At 44.8% G+C, this 19170-nt stretch overlaps 1 protein-coding gene across 2 annotated transcripts; it reads right to left on the bottom strand.

Annotated features, from left to right (window-relative positions):
- Positions 1–1317: 1317 nt before the first annotated feature.
- Positions 1318–5851, bottom strand: FOLR3 (folate receptor gamma). Of its 2 annotated transcripts, none has more exons than XM_055423590.2 (5): positions 5700–5851; positions 5437–5613; positions 2268–2456; positions 1932–2067; positions 1318–1794 (listed from the first exon to the last, which is right to left on the bottom strand). In XM_055423590.2, exons 2-5 carry the CDS (start codon positions 5599–5601, stop codon positions 1508–1510), a joined length of 777 nt encoding a protein of 258 aa, XP_055279565.2. In that variant the 5' UTR covers positions 5602–5613; positions 5700–5851; the 3' UTR covers positions 1318–1507. The 2 variants fall into 2 exon arrangements, with proteins under 2 accessions (XP_055279565.2, XP_055279564.2); XM_055423589.2 differs by having other exon boundaries at positions 5691–5845.
- Between the last annotated feature and the right edge of the window lie 13319 nt (positions 5852–19170).

Here is a 19170-nt window from a genome sequence, read left to right as displayed (position 1 = left end):
AATCTAAGTGGCTAGAAGAAGTCAGCCTGCGGAGTATAAAAACATTCTAGGAAGCCCAACTGAACACAGGGAGTCAACCTGAAGAATATACAACAACATTCTAGGAACCCAGAGAGGAGGGGACTTCCAGGCCACTGAAGAAGTTTGGTTTTTCCAGCAGATACCATGGGAAAGCATATAAAGAGTTGGAGAGGGGGTGTCACAAAAATGAAACATTTTTTCGATATTTTCATTTTTTAAAAAGCGTCCATCAGATAGTAAAACTCCAGGGTGAAAGTTTGATGATGAATAGGATATTTACCATCCTCAAAATATCTACCTACAACATACTTATTAATTACAAAAGGGGGAAAAGTAACGGAGAAACCTGGCAGACCCAATCCCAACCAAAAGATCAGTTAACATCCTCAGGAATGGGCCAACCTGACACCTATGCCCCCCCGCCACCATGGTGTAGCAAGAGCACACAGAATTGCTCTCAGGACATTTGTATCCAAAATGCAGAACCTCAGTCAGATAAACCCAAACTGAGAGTTAATCTACAAAATAACTGGCCTGTGTCTTTCAAAAATGTCAAGGCCATAAAAGAACGAACCTTCCTCCCTCAAATGTCCATCAGTAAGTGACTGAATTAAGTGTGATCTATACATAGAATGGAATATTGCCCAGCAATGAAAAAGAATGAACTAGTCTCTGTAGATCAATATGGAAAGATCTCGGAAACCTTGTTCTCATGGTAAGAAACTTGGCCAGTGAAAAACTCTACTGAGACTCTCTACTGTGTCGACCGCATGATGGGGAAATAAGGCACTCATACATTGCTGGTGGGAGCCACGTTGATACAACCCCTGTAGCATTATAACTAAAATTATAAATCCAAATGCTCCTTGGCCCAGCAATCCCTCTTCTGGAACCCAACAGTATAGTATTCTACTATGTATATTGTTATTCACTGTAGAATTGTCATTAAAAAAAAAATGGAGACGATGCAAGCTTTCCTCATGATGGTCTGCCCACCAATATCTCCTTCCCAGCCCACATCTAGTAAAGGAAGGAAAGGGAAAGAAACTTCAGGAGCCAATAACTCATCTGCCAGTCTCTCCTCAGCTTCCCTCCACCAATTCTCTTGTTCTCTTGTGGAACAAGATGTAAGAGCAGAAGTAAGAGCCCCTGGCTAAGGATCAACTTCCACCCTCTGCTTGCTGATGAGCTTCAAGCTAGCCCAGTCCCTTTTTGGGCCTCTCAACAGGAAGGATAGAGCAATAAGGCATGCCTACCACCTCCCAACCCACTCATCCCCAAATTATTTATAAAATATAGTACACACATGGATATGTTTATTAGAATAAGTTCTCAGAGGATCCCCATAGGATTTTGGATTAGGAAACAATGATCAAGGTATTATGAGTCCTCCTCATCTGAGAGAGTGGAGCTGGGTTGAACTGAGATAATCACCCAGGTTGGGTGCCGGCAAGGAAGGTGTCCAGGTGTCAACGGCGGGAACAGCTTAGTTAAGGAGCCAGAGTGGCAGCATCTGGGTCAAATTGAGCAGGAGGGGTCCAATCCCCTGGGGTATGGACCCAGAAGTGGGGTTCTCAGCGTAAAATCTCGCCACCTCCTCATTGGGGTTGCCCTGGAAGGGGTCGAACCACATTTGGATGCAGCGGCCACTGCCCCGGCCGTAGTTGCTGACCTTGTAGGAATGACTCCAGATTTCATTGCACAGAGCAGCAGGCGTGGGGAAGTAGAAGTCAAAGCGATGGCAGGCAGCTTTCACCGGGCACTGGTTATACCCTGAAGGGAGGATAGAAGCCTGTAGCCACTGGGTCCAGAACCACCTCTTGCTCCACCAGCCCCACAATCGCAAATCTCCATAAACCCTTCCACACCCCCACCTCCCCCTCCCTCTCCCCACGCCCCCCAGCCCTCACCTGAGGTCCAGTTCCAGCCCTTGTGCCAGTTGCTCTTGCAGGTGTAGGAGGTGCGGCAGTCTTCCCACCAGATCTGACAGTCCTCTTTGCACAGGGGCACACCCAGGACCCGCTCTTTGCGCCAGCTCTGGTTAACCTGGAGGGGTCAGGGGAGGGCGGGAGCCAGTCTGTCAGGGATCTCAGCTGCTATAGCCTTGATGGGGTCTAGGGTTGGGGAGGTGGGGGCGATGCCTCTATCACCCTCAGACCAGAATTCGTGAACCACACCCTCCCTGCAAGTGACCAGTGGACTCTGCCCTCCGCTCAAGTTCCTGTCTGCGGGGATGGTGCCCATACCTCCCGGATCCAGGGCCCCAGATTAGGTGAGCACTCGTAGAGACAGGTGTCCTGAATAAAGTGGCGTTTGCAAGCAGGCTCCATCTTGCCGCAGTGGTCCCAGTTGAATCTGTACAGGTAGGAAATGTCCTTATGGGCTTCTATGCTGGTGTTGACAGAGCAGCAGGCATTCTTCCTCCAGGGGCTACACTGTGGAGGGGAAGACATGGGGCTAAGTCCTTGAGCCACCGTGGCCATCTCCTCCATATTCTGGCTCCTCTGCCTTAGGTAGATCATCCAGAGGATCACTTGCTGGGGAGGTTGCCCCTAAGCCTGGACTTGAGAGCCCGCAGTAATAATACTGACTTCTAACAGAAATTAACACAGGGGACATGGGAGATCTGGGGAATCATCATCTGGGGGACATTATTATTTGTACATCTCTAAACTGTTTATAAAGTTATTTCACATTATCTGGGTTATTTATATTATTCATTTTGCACCGAGCTGGTATTAACTGAGTGCAGGCACTGTGCTGGCTGCTGAGTATACTGTAATGAACAAAATAGATCAAATCTCTGCCCTCCTTGAGCTTATGGTTTTAGTGAGGGGCAGGGAGGAGGGGATACAGAAAACATTGGGGGCATAGAAAATAGCAGATGCAAAGTCCCTGAGATTTTTGCACTTTATCGTCTCTTACTGAAGATAACGATCCCAGTCGAAAGACCATTACTCCTGTTTTACAGAGTTTAAGGAAGTTGCACCCTTTGTGGATGGTAAGGTTAAAGTTTTAACTCAGGACAGAGCGGAGAGGGGGAATCCTGGCCTCAGGTTGTGGTGTGGGGTGGAGGGAAAGGGGGCTGGTCTGGCTCTTTCAGGGTCTGGAACCCCAGGTGAGAGGACTGCTGGTAGGTCTTTAAAGAAGAGGGGTGCAGAGTGGCAGTGACCCACACATGGCCCGGACATGGGCCATGGGACTAAATGTCAGAGGCAATCCTGGAGACATAAATTCAAGGCAGGTAAGACAGTAGAAGGGGCTTCCCAAGTGGTGCTGGTGGGAAAGAACCCCCCTGCCAATGCAGGAGATGTAAGAGCCCTGAGTTGGGAAGACCCCTGGAGGAGGGCATAGCAACCCACACCAGAATTCTTGCCTGGAGAGTGCCACGGACACAGGAGCCTGGTGGGCCACAGTTCAATGGGTCGCACAGAGTTGGACACGACTGAAGCGACTTAGCACACATGCACAAGATGGTAGAAGTGAATGTGGTTTCCCTTTAGGAATTGCCGTAGGCTGGGAGTCAGGAGCTGAGTGATCATGATCCAAATTGCTTAAAATGTCTGAGATGAACTCTAGCACCCAGGCTCAAGTGAGCGGGGAGCTGTGGCGGGTCCGGACACTCAGGAAAAACTAAGGAAATTCCTTTACGGCGGAGCCAAACTGATCCCTCTCCAATAAGCCAGCCCACGCCCGGAGCTGCCGCCGCAGAGCCTGCTTCCAGGCTTCCCTTGCTTTTTGTGCATACCATCCCTCAGATGCCCAACTCCTGGTCAACTTGCAAGATCCCATCCACTGAATCCCTGACCTGCCAGCCAGGGTCAGTGGTTTCCTCCTCTGAAAGGATTAAAACATATAATGAAAAACACTTCCTGACCCATTTCAGAGAGGCTCCAGAAAGCCAGCCACTCCCACATAGCCTACATCCCTCTGAATTGCAATCACCTGTCTTCCTCAAAGATCTGCACACCATTTCTTGGCAAAGAAGAAGTGCTATTAAAGGTTCTTGAAAGCTCCCTTTAAAACTTAAAAAATTCTAAAAATGCAGTGGTGCATATGGACTTTCAGTTTTGGAAGATGAAAACATTCTGGAGGTGGATGGTGGTGATGGTGGTGATGTTCGCGTGTGAATCTACCTAATGCCACAGCACTGCATGGTTAGAAATGCTTAAATGGCAGATTTTATGTTATGGGTATTTTACTAGCAAATGAACTGTTGGAAATGACTCAGAAGTCATGGGCTGCTGAACTTCCCCCCTTCACTTGAAGACCCTGGAGACAGTCCATGCCAGCCTTTCCCTGGGGACACTGAAGCCCCCCAGCAGTGTGAAGGCTTGTAGGGAGCCAAGGGAGAGACCAGAGGGAATAAGATACCAGCATTTCTCATGAGCCTGGAGTTCAGCTTCAAGCCCAGAGTCCCTGAGCTGCTTTAGGGACCTTCCCTGTAAGACTGGCCTTACCTCCCCTTCTCTGCGGGCAGCAGCGTTTTTGACTCTGGCCACACTAGACTTGGCACCACTCATGCTGTCACCCTCCAACCTGTGTACACATCGTCCTCTGCTAGGCTGCCTTTTCCTGCTTTGTCTTCCTGGAAAACTCTTACTCAACCTCCAAGGCCAAGCCAATGGCCTCTTTACTTGGAAGTCTTCCCGGCATATCTGATTTGCCACTTTCTCATCAGGACCTAATGGAAGTGAGGACCTGGCCTATTTGTAGTTCTTTGTTACATGGTGACCGTGAGGGACCTGTCTCTCCTATCTTGACTTTGAGCTCCATGGGCTGGCACGTAGTAAAGGTTGGGAAAGTTACCACCAGTCCCTCTCCCAGCTGGATTCTTAGTTCCCACGTCTACCTGTGCCTTCTCTGGGCCTATTTCCTCATTTGTATAATAGAGACCACCTACCACTGATCCCTGGGTCAGGAAGATCCTCTGGAGAAGAAAATGGCAACCCACTACAGTACTCGTGCCTGGAAAATCCCATGGATGGAGGAGCCTGGTAGGCTACAGTCCGTGGGGTCGCAAAGAATCGAATACGACTCTGAGCGACTTCACCTTACCTTACCTTGTTGCTGCTGCTGCTAGGTCGCTTCAGTCATGTCCGACTCTGTGCGACCCCATAGATGGCAGCCCACCAGGCTCCGCCATCCCTGGGATTCTCCAGGCAAGAACACTGGAGTACCACCTACCAAGTAGGTATTCACTGACAAGGTGTGAGGAGAACACTTGATCCATAGAGGGCGCTAGATAAACAGTCCTCCCAATGTTGTAGTGACCTCCTAGGAGAGGTCCACCAGGATCACCTCCCTGCCACCCTCTGCCTCCATCATTCCCAAAGCTGATCTTCCCATCACTCTAACTTCTCCATTTTTGGGGGTCAGCCCTCTCCCCTACCCCAGACCCCACCCCATCCTCACCTGCTCGTGTAGACTGTCCTCAGGGCCCGGTTCTGCCTTGTGGTGCTTGGCATCCATGCAGACGTTGAGCAGGTCTGTCCTGGCCCGTGAAGTCCCAGGGACCTGGGCACCCCATGCAGCAGCCACCAAAGCCAGAAGCAGCAACTGTGTCATCTGCCAGGCCATGACCACTCACTCCTGCCAGGAAGCCACCATAAGACCCTTGGTCAGATTTCCCGTCTCCCTCCCAAACCCAGATCTTCTGGCCTCCTCACCTGGCTTACCCCACTTCACCGATGAGCTGAGCGATGAAGGGCCTGTAGACGTCTGGACCAAGTGGTAGGAATCCACCCCCACCTGAGGATATTTCAACACTTGCTCTGTGACGTGGAGGGAGCCACCACCCCTTTCTAGACACCCCCTTCCGGTTTTGCCAGACCGAATTTTCACCCACAGTCAGAGGGTCCTGCATAAGAGGAACCATGGGGCATAATCTGCTGATGGGGTTGGCGAGTGAGAGGAGGGGCGCCAGCCAGCCTCTGCTTCTGCTTCCTCAGCCCATCCCAACTAGCCTGAAGCAACCTAACTTTAGAAGCCAAGAGATTGCCAGCGGAGTAAACAGGGAAGCTGACCAGTGGCCCGATGAAGGCCATTGAGCCATTCAGTTCTTGCTTAAGGTTCTGGAGCCTGTGCCAAGGGAGCTGGGAGTAGCGGGAAGGCTATATGGAAAGCTGTGCTGTGCTGCGCTTAGTTGCTCAGTTATGTCCAATTCTTTGCAACCCCATGGACTGTAGCCCCTCAGGCTCTTCTGTCCATGGGTATTCTTCAGGCAAGAATACTGGAGTGGGTTGCCTAATCCTTCTCCAGGAAATCTTCCTGACCCAGGGATCAAACCAGCGTCTCCTGCATGACAGGCGGATTCTTTACCAATTGAGCTACCAGGGAAGCCCTCAGTTCAGTTCAGTCACTCAGTCGTGTCCGACTCTTTGCGACCCCATGAATCACAGCACGCCAGGCCTCCCTGTCCATCACCAACTCCCGGAGTTCACTCAAACTCATGTCCATCGAGTCGGTGATGCCATCCAGCCATCTCATTCTCTGTCGTCCCCTTCTCCTCCTGACCCAACCCCTCCCAGCATCAGAGTCTTTTCCAGTGAGTCAACTCTTCGCATGAGGTGGCCCTAGGGAGAGCTAAACCTCAGATCCATACACCTCAACAACCCTCTGCAACCCCAAGTTCCCTGGGCAGAGTTAGGACTAGACCTTGGGGAAGGCCAAGAAGTAAGGAGAATGTGGAGGAGAAACTGAGCCAGAGCAGTCGGTGGTGGAGGCACCAGAGGAAAAGTCCTCCCAGGACACCAGGGGAGCCCCCACCTTGCCTCTCACCTCCTACCTCCCATTCCTACTTTTCCTCCCTGTCCTGCCCTTACCTCTGCCCTCAGCCTACCTGGGATAGGAGAGTGTCTCCCCTCTGTTTTAAAAGCCTGTGCTGACTGCTTGGTCAGCCGCTCAGTCAGCGAAGTCTGGAGGCTTTGTCTAGGAAACAGCTCAATTGTCTCTCAGTTCAGAGCCAGTTAAATTACGGTATACACACCCAATGGGATTTAACCTGTTGAAAAAGATTGAGAGAACTCTTGACGTATGAATATGGAAAACTTTCCAAGTACATTGTTAAGTGACAGAAGAAAGGTGTATACACTTATGGTCAATTAAACTACAACAAAGGAGTCAGAAGTATACAGTGGAGAAGAGATAGTCTCTTCAATAAGTGGTGCTGGGAAAACTGGACACCTACATGTAAAGAAATGAAACTAGAACATTCTCTAACACCATGTACAAAAAGAAACTCAAAATGGATTAAAGACCTAAATGTAGACTGGAAACCATAAAACTCCTAGAAGAAAATGTAGGTTTAGCACTCTTTGACATAAATCACAGCAATATTTTTTTGGCTCTGTCTCCTAAAGCAAAAGAAATAAAAGCAAAAATAAACAAATCAGACCTAATTAAATTTAAAAGTGTTGGCACAGCAAAAGAAACCATCAACAAAATGAAAAGACAATCTACTGAGGGAATTCCCTGGCTGTCCAGTGGTTAGGACTCCATGCTTCCATTACAGAGAGCATGGGTTTGACCCCTGGTCAGGGAACTAAGATACTGCAAGCTATGCAGTGCAGCCAAAACAAAGAAAGAAACAAAACCCAACCTACTGAATGAGAGGAAATATTTGTGAATGATATAACTGATAAGGGTTTAATATCTAAAATATATAAACAGCAAAAATACAACTGGACAGCAAAAATACAAAAAAATCAATTTAAAATGGGCAAGACCACAATAGTTATTTTTCCAAAGAAAACTTGAAGATGGCCAACAGGCACATGATGCTCAACATCACTAATCATCAGGAAAATGCAAATCAAAACCACAATGAGATATCACCTCAGCCCTGAAATATACATCAGAATGGCTATTATCAGAAAGAACACAACTAACAAACACGGGCAAGGATGTGGAGAAAAGTGAACCTGTGTACATAGGTGGTGGGAATGTAAATTGGTGCAGCCACTGTGGAAAACAACACGGAAGATTCTCAAAAAACTAAAAATAGAACTATCATATGACCCAGAAATTCCACTACTGGATGTATACCCAAGAAAACAAAAACACTAATTCAAAAGATATGTGCAGGGACTTCCCTGGTGGTCCAGTGGCTGGGACTCTGCACTCCTGGTACAGGAGTTGGGGTGGGGCATGGGTTTGATCCCCGAGAGCTGGATCCCACTTGCTGCAACTGGAGCATTCACATGCCTAAAGATTCTGAGTGCAGCCAAATAAATGAATAAATATTTTTAAAATGTTTTAAGAAACTAATAGAGACACATGTGGACTTCCCCACCAGTCAGTGGTTAAGACTCTGCTTTCCAATGCAGGGGGCTCCAGTTCCATCCCTAGTCAGGGAACTAAGGCCCCATATCCCACATGCCTCAGGGCACAGCCAAAAAAATGTTAAAAAAAATAAAAAATACAACAAACTAGTGAATGTAACAAAAAAGAAATAGACTCTCAGATATAGGGTGCAAACTAGTGTTAACCAATGGAGAGAGAGCAGGGAGAAGGAACAATATTGGGGCAGGGGACTAAGAGGTACGAGTTATGATGTATAAAATAAGCTTTGAGGATGTATTGTGCAGCATCGGAAATACCAGCAATGTTTTATAATAGCTATAAATGGTGTGCGTGCTTGCTTGCGTGCATGCTTAGTTGCTTCAGTTGTGTCTGACGCTCTGTGACCCCATGGACCATGGCCTGCCAAGGTCCTCTGTCTATGGGATTCTCCAGGCAAGAACACCGGAATGGGTTGCTATTTCCTTCTCCAATAAATGGCATATAACCTTTAAAAATTGTCAGTCACCTTACTGGACACCCGTAACATATAATATTGTATATCAACAATACTTCAATTTTTTTAAAAAGAAGAAGGTGCAGAAGGGCAACTTGCATCTTTTGTGTAAAAAAGTTGGAGAGAGAATATCCGTGTTTGCCAATTCCCTGGTGATCTTGCAAAACCTTGCAGTACAGCCAAAGCAAAAAGTGAAGTAAGAAAGAAAGGAAGGAAGGGAGGGAACAGGCAGAGGGGGGTGGGCAGAAAGAGAAGAAGAAAGAAGGAAGGAAAAGAGGGAAAGAGAATTCTGGAATGCTACAAAAAAATTTTAAGTGGTTGCTTGGGGGAGGACTTTGGCCTAGGGATTGGCTTAGAGTCTTTCCTCTATGAAACTTTCTGTGCTATTTTGATTTTTGAACCATGTGAATATACATATGCCTATTTGAAATATACATGTATTTATGTATACATATATAATATATATAAACAAAATATAAGTGTAAATAAATATATAAAGTTTATTTATAGATATACACTTATTTATATCAGTTTTGGATACTATACACATATTTACAAAAATAAAAACATGAGACTACCAAGCATCCTAGTTCCTTGGGTATAATGCCAGAGAAATTCTTTGCATTTATGCCATATATATTCCATTTTTATGCACAAATGATAGTATGTTTTCCATTTTTAGATATTTTCACTATATGTGTTAGTTGCTCAGTCCTATCTGACTCTTTGTGACCCCATGGACAGTAGCCCACTAGGTTCCTCTGTCCATGGCATGCTTCAGTCAAGAATACTGGAATGAGTTGCCATTCCCTTCAGCTTTTGACAAAAGAAAAAAAACCTCATGAAACCAAGCCATCCACATTTATACACTAGAATATTATTGTCACATTTAATAACATAACCTTCAAATTACTTTTCTGTGCCTTATACAGTCTGAAATTAACTCAAATGCCCTCTGTGGCAAAAAAAAAATCCTTTCATTAATCATTATAACAAAAAGATAAGAAGGAAAAGTTCATTTTTGCAAATTAAAAGTGCTTGATCCTCAGTCTTTATTTCTCAAATGTTGCAGACAGTAAAACTGCTAAATGGTACTGCTCTTTTTTTTTTTTAGTAACATATATTGATATTTTCCCATTATGATTTTGGGGAAACCTTCAAATCCTGTCATCACTTACTCAGCTAGTAGAATGCCTCTCGAGGGAGGAGCGGGGCAGAGTCTGTGGTTTCAGTCTGTTCTCAATACATGGTCCTGCTGCAGATACGTCTGAAGTGATAAGGTCAGTGTCTGCCTGTGAGGTGCTCAGCCTTGCCCCATCCACCTGCCTAGGGCTCCATCTTTGCTCAGTGCTGGACCATAGTCAACAGTGTCCTTCCCTCCTTCTATTGTACCAGCCTGGGATCGTCAATGTGTTCCTGGTCCTTGCATCTTTGCTTTCTAAATAGAGGCATGTATATCTATCTGTCTTCCTTCTCTTAGGAGTGGTTTGAAAGTGTTATTTGTAGCCTACCAATTACCTGTCTCCTGTGAGAAATCTGTGCAGGTCAAGAAGCAACAGTTATATTCGGACATGAAACAACAGACTGGTTCAAAATTGGGAAAGGAGAATGTCAAGGCTGTATATTGTCACCCTGTTTATTTAATTTCTATGAAGAGTACATCATGCAAATGCTGGACTGGATAAATCCCAAGCGGGAATCAAGATTGCCAGGAGAAATATCAGCAACCTCAGATGTGCAGATGATACTATTCTAATGGCAGACAGCAAAGAGGAACTAAAGAGCCTCTTGATGAGGGTGAAAGAGGAGAGTGAAAAAGTTGGCTGGAAATTCAACATTCAAAAAATGAAGATCACAGTATCTAGTCCCATCACTTCATGGCAAATAGATGGGGGAAAAAGTGAAAACAGTGACATATGTGACAGATTTTATTTTCTTGCGCTCCAAAATCACTAAGGATGGTGACTGCAGCCATGAAATTAAAAGATGCTTGTTCCTTGGAAGAAAAGTTACGGCAAACCTAATGTGGTGTTAGTCACTCAATCGTGTCTGGACTTTTGCGACCGCATGGACTGTAGCCCACCAGGTTCCTCTGTCCATGGGATTTCCCAGGCAAGAATATTAGAGTGAGTAGCCATTTCCTTCTCCAGGGATCTCCCCAACCCAGGGATGGCAAACCTAGAGATCGTATTAAAAAGCAGAGACATCACTTTGCTGACAAAAGTCCATCTAGTCAAAGCTATGGTTTTCCAGTAGTCATGTATGGATGTGAGAGTTGGACCATAAAGAAGGCTGAGCGCCGAAGAACTGATGCTTTCAAACTGTAGTGCTGGAGAAGACTCTCGAGAGTCCCTTGGACAGCAAGGAGATCAAACCAGTCAATCCTACAGGAAATCAACCCTGAATATTCATTGGAAGGATTGTTGTTGAAGCTCCAATACTTTGGCCACCTGATGCAAAGAGTGGACTCATTGGAAAAGACCCTGATGCTGGGAAAGACTGAAGGCAAAAGGAGAAGGGGATGACAGGGGTTGGATGGCATCACCGCTTCAATGACAATGAGTTTGTGCAAACTCTGGGAGCTAGGGAAGGACAGGGAAGCCCAGCATACTGCAGTCCACAGGGTTGCAAGAGTCGGACACAACTTAGCTACTAAACAACAACAAACATTAGTGTACATAACCACACTAGTAGTCATATATTGAGAACTACTTTATACCAATTAAAATAATGGATGCTTTACTTACACTGTTGTGTCTTGTAATCTTCACATCACCCTGCAAAGCTGACATTCCCAACATAATGATGAGGAAACCGAGGCTCTAGAATTAGCTGAACCTCCAAACAGCTTGAAAGTAGAGGAGTCAGGATTCAACTCAAGTGGGTTTAATTGCAAAACCCACATGTTTTCACTGTAACACTATGTTTGCTTTTTATAATGATCTTTCAGTTCAGTTCAGTTCAGTCGCTCAGTCGTGTCCGACTCTTTGCAACCCCATGAATCACAGCACGCCAGGCCTCCCTGTCCATCACCAATTTCCGGAGTTCACTCAAACTCATGTCCATAGAGTCGGTGATGCCATTCAGCCATCTCATTCTCTGTCATCCCCTAGAGCCTCTCTTTCTATACCTCTGCCTTTTTTTTTTTTTTCAGTCGAGCCAGCACGATATGTGGGATCTTAGTTCCCTGTCCTGGGATTGAACCCGGGCCCCTTGCAGTAGAAGCTTGGAGTCTTAACCACTGGACAGCCAGGACAATCTGAGCCTCTCTCTCCAAAAACCTCTTTGACTGTACAATTATTTTTTTAGCTCTGCCCAGTTCAGTTCATTTCAGTCACTCAGTTGTGACCCTTTGTGACCCCACAGACTGCAGTACGCCAGGCTTCTCTATCCATCACCAACTCCCTAAGCTTGCTCAAACTCATGTCCATCGAGTCAGTGATGCCATCCAACCATCTCATCCTCTGTCTTCTCCTTCTCCTTCTGCCCTCAATTTTACTCAGCATCAGGGTCTTTTCCAAGGAGTCAGTTCTTTGCATCAGGTGGCCAAAGTTTCAGCTTCAGCATCAGTCCTTCTAATGAATATTCAGGACTGATTTCCTTTAGGATTGATTGGTTGGATCTCCTTGCAGTCCAAGGGACTCTCAAGAGTCTTCTCCAACACAACAGTTCAAAAGCATCAATTCTTTGGCCCTCAGTTTTCTTTATACTTCACCTCTCACATCCATACATGACTACTGGAAAAGCCAAAGCTTTGACTAGATGGACCTTTGTTGGCAAAGTAATGTCTCTGCTTTTTAATATGCTGTCTAGATTGGTCATAGTATTTTTCCCAAGGAGTAAGCGTCTTTTAATTTCATGGCTTCAGTCACCATCTGCAATGATTTTGGAGCCCAAAAAAATAAAGTCCGTCACTGTTTCCATTGTTTCCCCATCTATTTGCCATGAAGTGATGGGACCAGATGCCATGATCGTAGTTTTCTGAATGTTGAGTTTTAAGCCAGCTTTTTCACTCTCCTCATTCACTTTCATCAAGAGGCTCTTTAATTCTTCTTCAATTTCTGCCATAATGGTGGTATCATCTGGATATCTGAGGTTATTGATATTTCTCCCAGCAATCTTGATTCCAGCTTGTGCTTTGTCCAGCCTGGAATTTCACATGATATACTCTGCATATAAGTCAAAAGACAATATACAACCTTGACGTACTCCTTTCCCTATTTGGAACCAGTCTGTTGTTCCATGTCCAGTTCTAACAGTTGCTTCTTGACCTGCATACAGATTTCTCAAGAGGCAGGTAAGGTGGTCTGGTATTCCCATCTCTTTAAGAATTTTCAGCAATTAGTTCTGCTGAGTTTTGCCAAATAATACAAATAAGGGAAATATGATACTTTAGAAATGACTATCGGAGAAGGCAATGGCACCCCACTCTAGTACTCTTGCCTGGAAAATCCCATGGATGGAGGAGCCAGGTGGGCTACAGTCCATGTGGTCGCTAAGAGTTGGACACGACTGAGACTTCACTTTCACTTTTCACTTTCATGCATTGGAGAAGGAAATGGCAACCCACTCCAGTGTTCTTGTCTTGAGAATCCCAGGGACGGGGGAGCCTGGTGGGCTGCCGTCTATGGGGTCGCACAGAGTCAGACATGACTGAAGCGACTTAGCAGCAGCAGCAGAAATAACTATCATGTCACCCCATTACAACCAGTTCTCTCTAATCATGTTATCAAGCAGGTATGCAAATCCTAAATGACACAAAAAGGAATAGCCTAAGCTTTCCTTTGCCTTTTTGAGAAAAGCTACGCAAATATAGAAAGAAACAAATACATAAATTTAGTCCATGCCCAGATCAGTGAGGAAAGTATGCCAGGGGAACTCCCTGCTGTCCAGTGGTTAGGACTCTGTACTTTCACTGCCAAGGGTGTGGGCTCAAGTCCTGATTGGGGAACTAAGATCCCATAAGCAGTATGGCGTGGCCCAAAAAGAAAAGAATGCCAAGAACCAGGAGTTATAACTAATCTAATCTCTTTCCCATGTGTGATGAGTTAAAAAAACAAAAAGGAACAAATTCTTTGACCATTGAGAAGTGAGATCTGTCTGTCCCCCTCACTTGAATGTAGATAGGCTCTATGACTGTTTTGACCAATATTTTACAGTGAAAGTGACTCTCTGCCAGTTTCTAGTTCCAGGCCTTAAGAGACTATTATGGATTGAATGTTTGTGTCTCTCCAAGGACTGCAAGGATATCAAATCAGTCAATCCTAAAGGAAATCAACCCAGAATATTCATTGGAAAGATTGTTGTTGAAACTCCAGTACTTTGGCTATCTGATACGAAGAACTGACCCATTGGAAAAGACCCTGATACTGGGAAAGATTGAGGGCAGGAAGAGAAGGGGACGACAGAGGATGAGATAGTTGGATGGTATTACCAACTCAATGGACATGAGTTTGAGCAGACTCTGGGAGATAGTGCAGGACAGAGGAGCCTGGCGTGCTGCAGTCCATGGGGTCACAAAGAGTCAGATAGGACTTAACAACGGACCAACAGCAACATAATTCCTATGTTGAAACCTTCTACCTCCCATGTGATGGTTTTAGAAGGTGGGGCCTTTGAGAGGTGATTCCAGTTGGAGGAGGTGATTAGGATTAGATGGGATTAGTGTCCTTATGAGAATCATGAGAGAACTTGCCTCATTCTGCTCTGTACTGTGCCTGGATACATTAAGTCAGCAGTTTGCAACCCAGAAGATGGCCCTCACCAGAACTTGACAGTGCTGTCTTCCTGATCTTGGACTCCTAGCTTTCAAAATGTTTCCAAGTCCAAGCTCATACTGCTTGCCGCATGATAAGACAATAAATTGAAAGATGAGTTTGGGGGGGCAAGGAATAGAGACTTTATATGAAAAACCAGCAGACAAAGACAGTTTATTAGTGTCCCAAATAACCATCTTACTTGAGTTTGAACTCAAACTTCTTTTATACTAAAAGGCATGGTGGGAAGTATTGCTGGTTGTTGCAACTTTTTGATTGAGGATTCCTTAGTTTTTGCAGCTATCCAATGTCTGTTCATAATGTTCCTATAAACTTCAAATAAGACAATTTTAAAAAATTAAGTACTTTTTGGCTGTACCTCACAGCTTGTAGGATCTTAGTTCACTGACCAGAGACTGAACCTAAGGGTTGGGAGTGAAAGGGTGAAGTCCTAACCACTGGACATCAGGAAAGTTCCAGCAACTATTTTCTGTTTTGCAACTTTTTATCTCTAAAATATTAAGCCTTTAAAGGTCAGAGCCTTAAGAAGGGGCTGTCATATATATATTTCATGTTATAGGCAATATTCTTTACAAAGATGCAGGGCCAGCATAACTAAGAACAAGCAACGGAGCACAAGGGTCTGAGCAGAAGGAAGAGATTCCAGCATGGAGTCAGGTTTGTTCTCTGTGATAAGAACTGTGAGAAATTAATTTTGGTTGTTTAAGCCCCCACAGTGGATGCTATTCTGTTACAGCAACCTGAGCTGACCAAGACAAGGATTGGCACCTTCTACTTTCTGCATTTTGGAATACTAGCTCTTAGTTCCCTGAGATACCACGTAAGAAGATGGACTAGCCTGCAGAAAGAGGACACATTTCAAAGCCCAGAGACTATATGAAGAGGAGGGGGCTCCAGTTGAGGCCAGCCTCCCTGCCAGTCCCTGCCAAGCACATGAATAAAACCACATTGGATGCTCAGGAGCAGCCCAGACACAAGCTGAGTACCACCAAGCCATCTCAGTCACTGCCATGTGGAGAAGAGGATTCTTCTGCTGAATCTTGCCAAAACTGCTGACTCACAAAATCTTGAAATATTATAATAGCTCTTATTGTAAGCCACTAAGCTTATTTTATTTTGTAAACTTGCTATTTTGTAATAGTTGTTGAGTTACAGAAAAATTGCAAAATAGTACAGTTCCCGTACTCTTTTTAATTGTTTCCCCAAATGTTAACACATAACCCGACACATAACCTGAGTACAATCATAAGAAGTCAGGAAGTCGGCATTAATGCAATGCTATTAATTAATTTACAGACTTTGTTTCATTTGCCTGTTTTTCCATCGGTGTCCCTTCTCTGGTCCAGATTGCGTTTAATTGTGTCTCCTTTACTCTCCTACAATCTGTGACAGTTTCTCAAGCTATCTTTGTCTTTTATGACTGACACTTTTGAAGAATATTGCTCAGTTATTTTGTAGAATGTCCCTCAATTTTGCTTAATATTTTCTCATAGTTTAGGTTGAGATTATGTATTTTGGCAAGAAAATCAGAGGAGTAATACCCCTTTCTCAGTGCATCATATCAAGGGGCACATGATGTACACAATGCTATTAATCATTTGGTTAAGGTGGTTTTTCTACTATGTAATTATTAGTTTCCCTTGGAGAACAATCAGTATTTGGTGGGAAGATACTTTAACATAATGTAAATATCCTCATAATACTCTCATCCACTAATTTTAACATCCAGTTTTGACTGCAACAATAGACCACATAGTTATGAGATGGTTTGTTATGCAGCAATAGATAAATGGCAACACAAAGATAGTATTGCCTTTTTAAGGTCTCAAATTATCTAGCTTATAACCCTCATACAGTCACATAGCAATTATTCTTTTTTTTTTTTTTTGGCCACACCATGCAACTTGCAGAATCTAACTCATGCACTCTGCAGTGGAAGCACAGAGTCCTAACCACTGGACCACCAGGGAATTCCTCAGCTATTCTTTTTTTTTTTTGTACATAGGTACACCCATGTCCCCTCCCTCCATTCATCTCCCTCCCCATCCCACATTTCTAGATTGTCACAGAGCCCCTGTTTGAGTTCCCTGAGTCTTACAGCAAATTCCCTTTGCCTATCTATTTTACTAAAATAAGATATTGAGGAAAAACAAATAATCACACTAATCTTTAAATCCAATCTGTTTACAAATCATAGTAGTTACATATTCACATTTTTATTTATCTTCTTTGAATATTTTGCACGATGCTTTTAAGACAGTGGACTGAAGAATTATTGAAGAAATCAGCACTGCCTCAATTACTTTCTGATGTGTCCTTGTGAGGCAGTGAATAGGAGATTTCATAGACAATACTGGCTCCTCAATGCTGCTTCAATCCTGACAATGTTTCTGGACAAATATTTCCATGGCGGCTGATCACGGAAGTGGGGTCTTCACCACCACCCCCCATAATTATACCAGTAACCAAAGTCATGTTATTCCCATCTGCACAATTACAGATAGTGTTAAGACCTGCCCCACCCCACCCACAGGGTCCAAACACCAGTGAACTTGCAGAATCACGTCTTCTTTGAAACCCACATCCTCCAATCCCAGCGTCCAACGTCATGGCCAAGGCCAGGGCTGGCTGATTTGCCAGTGATGCTAAATAGTCTCCTGTAGTCCCTGGTAAGTGCCAAGACCAACCTTCATCCAGTTCTCCTGAATGTCTTTAATCAATGTCCTTGGTGCTCAGCAGCCTCTAGATGGAAGGCATGATGACTTGTGACACCTCCGGCTATAGATATTGGTTTCTGTGTGCTTTGACCGGGAGCCCACATTACGCATGACTGCTCTCAAAGGCTTTCTATTGTAGGTGATCAAAGGTTATGGTAGGAACAAAATGCCTGCTCATCGCATTCATGAACAGATGGTCAGCTCTGAGTTGACCATCCAGGTGCACTCAGCCCCTGGGAGACCAGACTCCTGTGGAGAGTGGATGGGTCAGTCTTGCAACAGGATGGTATGGTGGAAGTCCCCAGGAGTAAAATGGTACCCTCAATTTTCTTGTGCTTGACTTTGCTCATTTAACAAGAGATGCTAGAGATGATTCCTTTTCAGTGTATATAGAGCTATGTGATTATATTTAATAACTTTATTGACTTAAAGTGATTTCTACTGTTTCACTATTACAGACAGTGTTGTAGTGAGTGTCCTTGCGTATCTATCCATCTTTGTATATAAGAATCTATGTAGAGGAGTGGGAATTCAAAAGGGTGCAGCAGGGTGGGGCTTCCCTGCTGGCTCAGTGGTGAAGAATCTGCCTGCCAATGCAGGAGACATGGGTTTGATCCTGGTCTGGGGAGATCTCATATGCCGTTGCACAGGGCAATTCAGCCTGTGTACCACAGCTACTGAACCTGTGCTCTTCTTGAGCCAGGGAACCTCAACTACTGAGCCCAGGCACCACAACTGTTGAAGCCCACGTGCCCTAGAGTCTGTATTCCCTGACAAGAAAAGCCACCTCAATGAAAAGCCCTCGAAGTGCAACTAGCCCCCAGTGCAAGTAGTCTCCACTTGCCGCAGCTAGAGAAAGCCTTCGCACAGCAACAAAGACTCAGCAAGCTAAAAATAAAAGTAAATAAAAATGATTAAAACGGTATGGTGGTTCCTTAAAAATTTAAATATAGAGTTACCATATGATCCAGTAATTCTACTTCTGGGCATATACCCAAAAGAATTGAAAGCGGGAATTGAAATAGATATTTGTATATTCATTTTCATACCGCACTACTCCACAATAGCCAGAAAGTGGAAGCAACCCAAGGGTCTATCAACAAATGAACAGATAAATAAAATGTGGTCTATACATACAATGGAATTAAAAAATGGAGTTCCGCCTTAAAAAAGAAGAAAACTCTGGCACATGCTACAACATGGAAACAACTTGAAAACATTATGCTAAGTGAAATAAGCCAGTCATTAAAAGAACGCATACTGCATGGCTCCACTTACATGAGGTACCTGGAGTAGTCAAATTGTTAGAGACAAGAAGTAGAATGGTAGTCAGCAGAAGCTTGGGGAGAGGTAAATGGGTATGGGGTTTCCATGAAAAGTTTCTATAGGGCTTCCCTGATGGCTCAGTAGTAAAGAAAGTGAAGTCGCTCAGTCATGTCCAACTCTTTGCAACCCCATGGACAGTAGCCTGCACCAGGCTTCTCCGAGCATGGGATTTTCTAGGCAAGAGTACTGGAGTGGGTTGCCATTTCCTTCTCCAGGGAATCTTCCCGATCCAGGCATTGAACCCAGGTCTCCCGCATTGTAGACAGACGCTTTACTGTCTGAGCCACAGTAGTAAAGAATCCACCTGCCAATTCAGGAGACATAGGTTTGATCTCTGATCCAGGAAGAACTCCCATGCCACAGAGCAACTAAGCCCACGTACCACAACTACTGAGCCTGTGCTCTAAAGCCCGGGAGCCACAACTACTGAGCCCGTGTGCCACAACTCTTGAAGCCCAGTGCCCTGGAGCCTGTGTTCTGCAACAAGAGAAACCACCACAATGAGAAGAAGCCTGAGCACAATTCGAGAATA

This window comes from Moschus berezovskii, chromosome 14 (assembly GCF_049115385.1).
Source record: "Moschus berezovskii isolate FMDL1 chromosome 14, NW_MosBer_1.0, whole genome shotgun sequence".
Taxonomy (NCBI): Eukaryota; Metazoa; Chordata; class Mammalia; order Artiodactyla; family Moschidae; genus Moschus; species Moschus berezovskii.
The sequence above is the reverse complement of the archived record's forward strand: the minus strand, read 5'-3'. Positions and strand labels throughout refer to the sequence as shown.